Here is an 11048-nt window from a genome sequence, read left to right as displayed (position 1 = left end):
ACACACACACACACACACACACACACACACACACACACACACACACATCACCAATAGGACTAAAAAATGTTCTCAGGTTAGAGAGGATACTAAGCAGGTTTGAAGGCAGCCATCAGGAAGGAGCATGTCACCAGTGTCCTGCATTCCAGACAGACTGGTCATCGTCAAGTGGGGAGCTCTCATGAAGGTGCAATACCATCATATTGGCCAGTGGGGCACACCAATTGGACAGAGGAAGGAGGGACCAGATACAAGTAGCAGATGAATGTGTAGGGATAGAAGTCATTGTCTGAAATAAAGTGTGCATGTAAGTGTGTAAAAGCTCACAGGTACTTGTGTGTAATGTGGAAACAACCTGACAAGAAGTCGTGGGCCCTCAGTTGAAGGCACACACATGCACAGTTGCTTTTCATTGTTGCCAAGCCTTTCCATATTTGTGTCTTATAGCACAGGAATCTGAACATGACAAGAGGCTGGACTCAGGAATGAACCCTTTAAACAACTCATTTATGTTCTCCTTCTGAACATCTTCCAGCCCTGGGGTTGGGCTGGAAATGATATGGGACACTGAACCCTGAAAAGTCACAGGAATATGAACATATGCTAGCCTTCAGAACAGCTCTCATAGGAGCAATGGCCTTTGCCGCCACCCCTGCCCCGACCTCTGTGGAAGGCCCTGGGAGTCCTCGAGCCTGGCTGTGTACTATGGATGTCCTTCTGAGTATGGACAGGTGTTCACAGAAGGCTCCACACAGCAGTAGCACATCTTGTCATGACTTTGACGGTGGTGGCTGTGAGTGGAACTCTGAACTGGCTTCTAGCAGCCATGCTAATCCTTAGAGACACCCACAGCACAGCGCAGATGCCCTGAGCTGTACACTTGGCCACTCAGGGTCCCCTCTGGCAGTGGAGCTACCCGCAGCCCACCACTATCCACATCTGGCTGGCCAGCATGTACCTGCCAAATTGCCTAACACACAGTATGTCCACCCGTCCACCCTTACCAAAGGTGGCAGAGTAGGACTCTGTCCAACTTTTGTGCATCAGTGAGATTTTTTTTTTTTTTTAATAGATCCCTTGATAAAACTAGTGCTTCCTGTTTTCTGATGGTTTAGCAAAAACTTTTTGGTCAGAAGAGCAAACATATGAGCTACAACAGGCCTGGGGTAAAAGCCAACTTCTCTATTGTAACTCAAAGTTTCTAGCACTGAGAGTCTTACCACTTGAGCAAGGGCTGATGACACACACCAGTCACATTTTAACTATGGCAAAGGGTAAGAAATGGTCTGGACATTCCAAAGGCACAGGATTCACCTAGGGGACCCACAAATGAGAGAAGGACATCTGAGATTAAAATGAACAGTCTGTGATGAGGGACGACTGTCGGGATGGTACCCTATTCCACCGGCTCAGAGCCCCCAGTAGCTGCTGTGAACCTTCACAGGGACACTTCAGAGCCAGTCCCGCTGGATGACCTTCTCCTGGTACTGTGGGTCTATATCCTACTTTTTGGGTGCAGCTTGCCTGCAATCTGTATGACTACTCCAGTGACACATGTGTGGGCCTTAGCCTGAACCCCAGCTGCTCCCTCAGGTTTGCCACTGGCATGTAGCCTGAGGGGGTGGCGTGATGGCTAGCTTTCACTGATAGCTCCCTCATGTAGTAGACACAGAGCATAGTTCTCTACTCTTGACCAGAGACGCCAGCCTGTCGGCCCTGTAATGCTATGGCCTGTACCTCACTCTCTTGTTTGTTACACTTGCAGAGGTGGCTCATGCAGGCTACACCTAAGAGTACCAAGCAGAAATGGCCTCAGGCCAAACCAGGTGTTTTTCCTGGATTTGGAGGCTTCTACATAATTTACTATTCTGTAGTGCTTAGCTGGGGATGGTTACACTCAGTAAGCATCTCCAAGTATCTGCTTTGAGTCCCATTTTCCTCTAAGACATGCAGCTTCGTTTGTAGGTTCCTGGGGTTGGCGGTTTAGGTGCAGTATGTGGAGCCCAGGGTCTGCTTCAACAGCATTGTCCTGTGTGTGTGTGTGTGTGTGTCCCCTAGAGCCCCATTTCTCAATGCCTCCTCAGAACTATTTGAGTGACAGGCCCCCTTCCTTTCCACGGGCCAGTAGCAAAACATGGCTAGCTCAGTAGTACCTGACTTCCTGGTGATCGGATTCTGAGCCTGGGCTGAGGCTCCTCTGTGTTCTTCCCTCTAAGCCACCTTAGCCTCCTACTCCACTCCTCTATGGTCTAGTTGGTTGAAATACCCCAGTTTTTGGTACCTGCCTGATGTGGTCAGGGCTGCACTTGCAGCTGGTCTCTTTTTTGAGTATCTCATCTTAAGCTTCCTTCAATATGTGGTCACGGAGCATAGCTCTGGCTATCTCTTCCCACCTTCTTCAGAGTGGAACTATGAGCTGCAGGCTGCGCCCATCCCCTGAAGCACTGGGATTCAGACAGATCCTGGATGCATGTGTCCTCTCCCTGGTTCCTTCTCTGCTGCATCCTGGCTTTTTGAACTAGGCTATTGCCTAGTTCCCCTGCCTTTGGTATCCTCTGTCCTTTCACAATGTCTAGCCTCCCTCTTGTCCTGGGATAGCCAGGTAATTCCATGCCGAGGTGTACAACAGGCCTCCACAGAGCCACAGACACGTGACCAGTGCCTATGTTCCTGACCTCCAGTTCCCGGCATCTCACAGTGGGGTCAGGATCTCCAGAGTGCTGTAGGGAACCGAGGCCTGGCTGCCATCTCTAGGCTTCCTGTAGCACTGAGCACAGTCGCAAGCTGCCACCGTGCCAGTGCTATGAGCCTACCTATGAGCATCTGGCTCCCCACTGCCCTTCCACCAGAAGTCACACAGTAGGAAAGTACCCTGTATGCTCCCTCTCTTGTCTTTCCAGTAAGAGACACTGTCTAAAGGTGAATGCTGTGGAGAACTGTGTCCATATGAAACACATCCTGAGAAATAATGCCAATTAACGTGGTGGTCCTTTCACATTTAGGATTACAGGGAAGCCAGTGGGCAGGAAGGGTTGGGAAACACAGAGCAAGACCCCTGCTTTTCTCCTTCCCAGTAACTATGGACACTTGTGGCTGACTGAAGTCACAGACCTGCCCCTCAAGTACCCGTCCTCTGTTGGGTTTGGACGTTTTCCCCTCACACTGGCTGAAAGGATGGCAGGGAAATTTGGCACCCATGAGACAAGGGAGGAGAGCTCAGTGTTCGGTCACTGTACTCAGGGCCTCATGGAAAAACTTGGCTAAGGTGTACAGCCACGTCCTCTGATGAATGAACATCCCACTGGTGGCACAGGGGCAGAGGTTGTAGCCAGGTGTGACTAGTAGGGCTTCTCTTGTTATGGGGTCCCTACCAAAAATATTAAATAAATAAAAAGAAATATGCATTTTGGTTCAGAAGCTTACACGCCACACACATTGAAGCAGCAGTTTTCACTCTGACTTCCTATCCTGTGCTTTCTAGACTGAAACCTGCAGAGCAGATCACAAGGGCCATGTACTTAACTATGACTGTGTGGTATCCTGTGGACTTGTGACATCTCCTCACCCACTCAGAGTCTCAACTGTGTTCAAGAGCAATCCTGAACTGTGTCACCTGGCCCAACCCTAAGCTGACAGGTGTTAGCCAACCAGGTCAGAGAGGGTCTTCTTTAACAGCCACCCAGACACTAGCCTCTAGGGTGGGGACAGCCTGAGAACTCCTGATGTGTTCATGTGGGCCAGCAGCTTCAGAAGACACAGAGAGCAGGTGCAGCAGGGGCCGCAGGTCTCAGCTGCCGACCCACGTGCAGCTATAGCCCAGGGATGAGATGCTCGTATGTGACGCTCAAGGCTAGTCTGAGCTCCCTGAAGGTGCAGGTAGACCTAGCAGTCCTGGGACACAGGCTCCAGCACTGAGCTCCCACCCCTGGCTGGCTCCTTCCTAGCACCTAAACAACACCCGAGGGGGCACCATCTGAGCAAGCCCTACGAAGCAAGAATCATATACACTGGGTAACAAGTACACACAGTAGGCAGACGAGCCTAGTCCAGCAGTTCTCAACCTGTGGGCTGCAACCCCTCTGGGGGTCAAATGACTGTGTCACAGGGGTCGCCTATGACTATCGGAAACTACAGAGATTTACATCATGATTCATAGCAGTAGCAAAATTACAGTAGCAGTAAAAATAATTTTATGGCTAGAGGTCACCACAACCTGAGGAACTGTATTAAAGGGTGCCTGCAGTACAGCATTAGGAAGGCTGAGAACCACTGACTTAGATACAGATTTGGAAATTCTTCAAAGGAGTTATGTGCCAGTTTTACCACATGCGTTAGTGGCACCAAGGGTTATGTGACAACTTCATCTTCATCCTAGCCTGCAGCTGTAGCAGGTCTCTGCTGGGCTCAGCTGTGCATATAAGGAGCTAGGAATGTCAACACCAGTTCATCGGGCACACGGGAAGGGGACTTACCTGGTGTTCACTCTAGCCCTCAAAAGCTTTATTTGATCACAGTCTTGAAGACTCTGCAGGCCACTGTCCCGACCCTGTCCTGCAGCACCAGTGAGGCAGTACAGAGCCCTAACCTAAGCATCATTCCTGAATGCTGAAGGCAAATGGTTGCCTAGTCCTGAGCATGCTGACACTACCCATGTTCCTAGAGAAACCTGTTCGTACTGGAGACCTGAAGAGTAACATGAAGACTGGCCACATTATCCTTGACATGACTGACACAGGAAGGGAGAACACGTTACAGCAAGCACCTCTGAGTCTTGGGCCTGCTTGGCGTCCCTTCTGCTCATCTCTTAGCCACAGTCATACCTACTACATGGGGTGGGGAACAGCTGCAGCCCAACGCCAGGTGAACTGTCCACCTAGGTGAGAGACTTGTGCCCTCCACCATCTGAGCTCTTGGCAGAAGCCTTGTGCCTGTGGTGTGGCACATTCTGCAGGGCTTTGAAGACTCCATACCTCATTTCCCAGCAGAGCAGAAACACATGCTTCAGAAGCATCACAGATGGCTGTCAGGTCATGGCCTCCCTCGAGGGCCAGCACAATTCGGCCACCAGCTAAGCCCATCAGCTGCTTTGTCAAGTACCCAAAACCTGCGGAAGGCAGAGGGACATGTGAGTGGAGCGCTCTAGAAACCCCACGTGGCACCTCCTAAACCAGGGCTGAGAAGGCATCTCAAGTAACTGAGGCCAGCTGAACATGTTCACTGGTTTGGCTTTTGGATTTCATCTTCATCCTACTGAGTGTGAATTTTGGTTTTGCACTACCTGCCTTCCTGGGTATCTGATGTGCTCTGTGCATACATATACAAGTGGAAAGGGGCATGCTTACACCAATGCTGTGTGTGGCCAGAGAGCTTTCCCACATCCGTGTGTCTGGGTATCTGCTTCCATCAAGGCTCACAGAGTCTTCTCTGTGTTCACAGGCCCCACTCGGCACATCACTTGGTAGGCATGGGGATACCATGCACAGCCAGACAGACTAACATAGGCTAGGCACTGGGAAAGCCCTAATAAACCAGAGGCTTCCACCAACCCACTCACCAGACCAGATTCAGATCTGCACGAGGCTGTACCTTGCCTGCTATGAGGAGCTCATGGGCAGAAACTGATGGCAAGCCAAGGTGTCTCTGATGGAAACACTGATACTGGCTTTGGGGCTGCAGCTTGGAATGTAGTACCTGAGACTATGATGCATGGTGGGCAATCTCTGACCACTGTCTGGACCTCACAGCAAGAGCAGTGGGCTCAGAGAGGTACTGATACCCTGAAGGCCATGTCCTGTCTCATAATCTCCTTGCTGATTCCACATGCTCCCTGGTGAAGGTGAGACAGGCCATCTCTGTGATTAGATGTGCTGATGGGAAGAGAGGAGAGAACACATCCAAGATACCTGGGCCTTGATTGAGAAAGGCACAAGAGCCAGGTTTCAGGACCCTAGGCTCCTTATAGCCTTTGGTCACCAGAGATGGGTGAGAAACAGCCAGGCCATTGTGTGACGCATGGTGTTATAGCCCGGAGGCCTTTCACATCTTTTCCATGTGCTGCAGCAGAGCAGAAGTGGGGGCCACAGACACTGCCAGCAGGTTCTTCCTTGGAGAAGTGCAGCAACTCTAGCAGAGAACAAACCTCGGCACCAAGCACACGTCAGCCAGGTAGGATGGGGGCCCCATCCTGATACTTGGAGAAGGAGCTTATGCTGACAGCATGGCTGATAGAACCTGCTGCATGTCCTGTGAACTTGATGCTCCTTTGAGTTTCTGTCCTAAGAGTAGAGATTGTGGCTTTCAACTCTCAGCCTCCTGCTACTCAGGGCTTGCTGATGGCTGTTTTAGCACAGTGTCATTCTGAATTGAGAACTATAGGTGATGTCCCTCCTACTGCCTCACACAGAACACAAACAATAGTGGGATGGCAGACATGAAGGCGGGGAAGCGAAACTCTGGCGACTTACATTTGGCAGAGAGATTGTATCCTCCAAGAGGTGTGGGGTGGCCCTCCACAGCATCGAAGCCTGATGACACCAGTACCATATCTGGGGCAAACTCATTTGCGATTGGCATGACCACCGTTCTGTAAAGGGCAAGAGAAAGCATCACTGGGTCTGTGAAGGACATGGCATGTGGTAGACAGTAGCTGTCAAATGCACTGTTTGAGCTGAATTGGAAGGGAGTCAATGGAAATGCCCCTCTGGCCTCTCCCAAACTTTAGCGTGGTTTACCAGCTCAGCTACCTTCCCCGCAACAAAAGAACACGCTTCTTAGGGCTCTGACCTAAGAAAGGCACACTAAGATGGTTACTACTGATGCCAACCCAACAAAATCTAGAACCATCTTGGATAAATTCCGCCGAGCACGCCCATAATGGATTATCTACATCAATAGCTACTGGGCTAAGGTACGGAGACCTATGTTAAATGAGGCTAACACCATTCCATGAGTCGGGGTCCTGGACTGCCAAGCAAGCTGACATCTGCTCACCTCCACACCCCTGTTCCCTGCTTCCTGACTGTAAATGCAATGTGAGCTCCTGCTTCTAGCTCCTGCTGCTGGCTTTCTGGCCATGACACCCTTGAACTGTGAGCCAAAAAAACCCCCCTCCCTTCCTTAGGCTGCCTTTGTCCCAGCAATGCAGACTAACTAGGAACTGTGTCGCTGACCAGACACAAGGGCCCTGGTGGCTTTCTGCAGCCCTGCTGAGGTGTGGTCCACAAGGGCTTCCCACCCCTCACGGTGCGCTGCGCCCATAGTCAGCGGCCATCTGTGCATGTGAGAGTCAATTAAAGAGAAGATTCCTAGAAGGGCAAAAGGGGAAACTGAAGTCACAGGTAAGAGAACTGTGTAAAACATGAATACCACTGAGTACTTCAATGGCCAAGTCACTGTACCTCTCAACACAAAACCCATCAGCCATGGCCAAGCTGGGGTGCAGGACCACAAACAGTCCTGGAACTGACCCAGGAGACGACAAGGCTTCAAGCATCCTCACAGGTTGCTTCATTAGATGAAGAATGGCTAACACCAACTTTCAGTGTCTGTCTGGGAGCCAGCAGGGACCCTGAGAGGGAGGAATTTGTTCCCGTAGCTCCAACAAGAGTGCTCTGTGCTCCTGGAGCAGATTAGGAAGGTGATTGTGTGGTCTGGTCATGGGACTGTACAGGTAGGCTGTGGACCTGCTAGGCCTTTGCGTCTTTCTGGGCTGCCTGTTCGTGAAGCCACCCCTCCTATCTGTCCAACCTAGACGACAACTGTGTCTTACAGCCTTTCTAGCACATGTGGTGGGCCTTTATAAACCGTGTGCATGCAGAAGTCCCACAGGAGGGGACAGACGCACCAGGAGATGGTTCTTCTTATTGCCATACACTCAAAGTGCCCAAACAGTGCTCAACAACTCCATTTTCTCCTTCAACCTCTCCTAGCTAGTAAAACTCCCTATCAAAATTAGCAAGAGTATCACTAAAGACACTCTGAATGTAATTGGATCAAGTCAGGAAGGATTACAGGTTGCACACTGGCTGCAAGTTCCCCTGACTTCAGGGTGGTAGAACACTGTCTGAATCGGAGCTCTCAGGGACAGCTCAGATAGGGAAAGGCAGAGTGGAGTGGTATGACCTTACATGCTACTTCAGTTAGCTTGGCTCTGTTTGGTATAGAGAAGACTATTAAACAACATACCAAGTTCAACCAGGTAACTGGAGCCTGGACATGTATTCCAAACCAAAGCTGGGCAACTATGGAGGGGTTGGGCTTCCGTTGCTCTGGATGTTGTACACAATCTAGTGTCTCCTGGAATTGTTTGTTTCAAGCTAAAGGGACTTTCCGATGCCAGTCTTCACCGTGGGGGCTTTGTGGACCACTGTTAGAGTGCAGGACACATCCAGGTAACCACAGATAAGGCCACACACTTTCTGAAAAAGTCTGGCAGGAAATCTTTCAGTCTTGAGGCCACATGGGTAAGAAAGGGTACAGATGTCTTATGATATAAAAGCATCAGGCACAAATGATGAGGAAAGATGCAAACTGGTGAATTCTACACAGGGGCTATGGCTATGATCTCTGCCGTGGACTTATTTGCATGGCTTATGTCCTGCTCTTCAGAGAAGGAGCTCAGCTTCAGACTACAGAGCTGTCATTGTGCCCTGCTGCAAAAAAAGGCATACCAGACTCATTTCATTGGTACAAAACATTTAAGCTGAGCATCTACCCAGTGCACACACTGGAATTAGCCTAGAAACCTGTCACAGTGGTCAGAAACAGGGTAGAGAATGGCATTAGCTTCTCCAGCTTCTGTGTGACTAACATCATTGCAGTGTGGGCTTTTCTCCCCAGGCCATGCTCGGCAGGCCTCTCTGAGGTCTTGGGTCTTCCCTGCAGGTGCAGGACACTGACCTGACAAGATGTCTGGACAGGGACTGTCAAAGCATCATAGCAAGATGACCACATCTTAACTAACTATTCAATGAAGATATTGTCACAGAACTCCTATCTTAACAGAATAACAGAACCTATCGGGGTTTAACAGGGATTTTAGAGCCAAGCCAATTTCTTTTCAAGTAAAACCTTGGCTGTTTGTGCCAACTGTGCCATTTGTTAAGCACTCCAGAAAGCGTATACAGTGGGCGTTGGCTCTTGGCTTTGAGGTGCAGCTGAGCTACTTATTTAAATGTAGGTTGCACCATGGCTGCCGGCTCCCCTGACTTCAGGGTAGTACCTCCTTCAAAGAAGCTCTGCTAAAACCACTGTTAAAAGGAGCTCGCACCAAGAGTACCGATGCTTATATCTGCTGTGTGTTATGGTCAAGAAGCCAACCAGAAACAAGTGTAAGCTACTACCTAAGCTGGAGCCAGAAGGCCCCACGCGGAAGCAGCGGCGGGTGTCAGCAGACGCAGTCTCTGAATGTCCCAGGCTTGTCTTCTCAGCGGACTTTGAAAATGTGCTGAAGCTGGGACAAATGGCGGTGAATGTCAAGTAGGGTCAGAGGTGCCCATATGTAATATAGCACCATAGGAATGTCTCTGCTCCTTGTTGAGACACTTATTTTTTTAAACTTTATGTATCAGCTGGGTAGTCCCTGCTGTATTGAAGATGTACCTCCAACCCACCACCCTGCAGGAAGGAATCTCAAAGAATGCTGCTATTTAACTGGTGTTGAAAGAAAATGGGACACTGAGTTCACATTTTTTACCTCCCAAAATAAATTTTGAATCATCAACCTAGTTTCTGAAACATGTCAAATATTTGCTGTGGGCTTCCCCTCCATCCTTTCGTGAGTTTGTGTATATTTGTGTCTGTTGAGATTGGGGACGGGGAGGCGAAGCTTCTCAAGAGAGCAGATCAATTTACCATCTGCTTAGAGGAAGGAGAAATGAGTCAAAATGAGCAGACCCCTAAGAAGGCTGGCAATGTGACCACAGTTCATCCCTTGCTGTGGAGAGAGAATGAGGTCCCCACAGGTACTCAGATGCACAATACAGCAGCAAGGTTGAGCGGCTGCAGGCTTCTCTGAGGGTGGCCACAGTATGCGGAATGGTCCTATGTGTGCTGTGTGTTGTGTGATAAGTGTCTCTCCCACAGCTTCAGGAACCTTCATTACCAGTATCGTTCTGGGCCCTGCTTTCACATCAACCACTCCACCTCTGCAGCTTGTGGCATGTGGGCTCTTATGCATATACACAGCACAGAGGACACAAGCCACATCTTTCTGCACTGTTGCCTGCTCGGTGAAAGTGGGACTGGTGCTCCAGGCAGGAATGCAGGCCCAAATTGTATCTCACAGAGGAACTGTTCATTGCTAGCCACATGAGAAGGCCAGTACCAGGCATATTCTAGGGATTCACAGCCACACAATCTTGTGTCTTATGAGAGGGCAGAATGGTCATGGAGGCATCTCTGAAATGCACTCTAACTGCAGTTAGTGCCTCAACAGCTAGGTTCCCACACGACAGAAGTGGTTCCCAGCTCCTGTGCTTTGGGATCCTGACAGTATCATCTGGGGAGAGCTACTGAACTCATGTCTTTAGCTCAATCCAGGCTTATGGGTGCCACATCTGGGGGCCACCAGATGTGTCTCCCCAATCCAGTCTTGTCACCACTCCAGGGGTCAATGTCAGGTAGCAAATCTACCAAGGTCCATTTTCCATCTTGATACCCTGCTTTCATGCTCCACTTTACTTGCTCACCATGGCAATCCTACCCCCAAGTCCCCTAGGCTGACAGCCCCTAATTCACGAGTTTACTTTCTCCTCAATTCTCAGTACCTCCTCCCACTTACCTATACCAGGAAAACAAAAACAAAAACCCTACCAGACTCTGTGTGGGGGCATCCTTAAGTTGTCAAAGGCTTGGGCTCATGGAAGGCTCTTTCAGCCTCAACCGGCTGGTCTGACTTTCTCTCTGATCAAGCTCCTATCTCCCAGGAGTAGGGTCCTCTTTTCTTTACACCTAGAATGTTCTGTCCCAATGCATCAAACCCATCTTTCCTGGATTACTAAACGCTAACTCTAACACGTTCTTACAAACATCCCCAGCCAGAGCATTTT

The 11048-nt window shown here is 49.8% G+C and overlaps 1 protein-coding gene across 4 annotated transcripts in view; it reads right to left on the bottom strand.

Moving 5' to 3' along the window:
• The window catches only part of Hdac4 (histone deacetylase 4), a 262337-nt gene that overhangs the window by 14171 nt on the left and 237118 nt on the right, over positions 1–11048 (bottom strand). For all 4 annotated transcript variants that reach the window (XM_055616475.1, XM_055616477.1, XM_055616476.1 and 1 more), the window contains exons 23-24: positions 6465–6583; positions 4971–5104 (exon numbers count right to left, since the gene is read on the bottom strand). In XM_055616475.1, the coding sequence (XP_055472450.1) occupies positions 4971–5104; positions 6465–6583 (253 nt within the window). The remainder of the gene's footprint in view (positions 1–4970; positions 5105–6464; positions 6584–11048) is intronic.

The sequence above is a fragment of the Psammomys obesus genome, unplaced genomic scaffold (genome assembly GCF_907164565.1).
Source record: "Psammomys obesus unplaced genomic scaffold, mPsaObe1.curated_primary_1811, whole genome shotgun sequence".
Classification (NCBI taxonomy): Eukaryota; Metazoa; Chordata; class Mammalia; order Rodentia; family Muridae; genus Psammomys; species Psammomys obesus.
The sequence above is the reverse complement of the archived record's forward strand: the minus strand, read 5'-3'. Positions and strand labels throughout refer to the sequence as shown.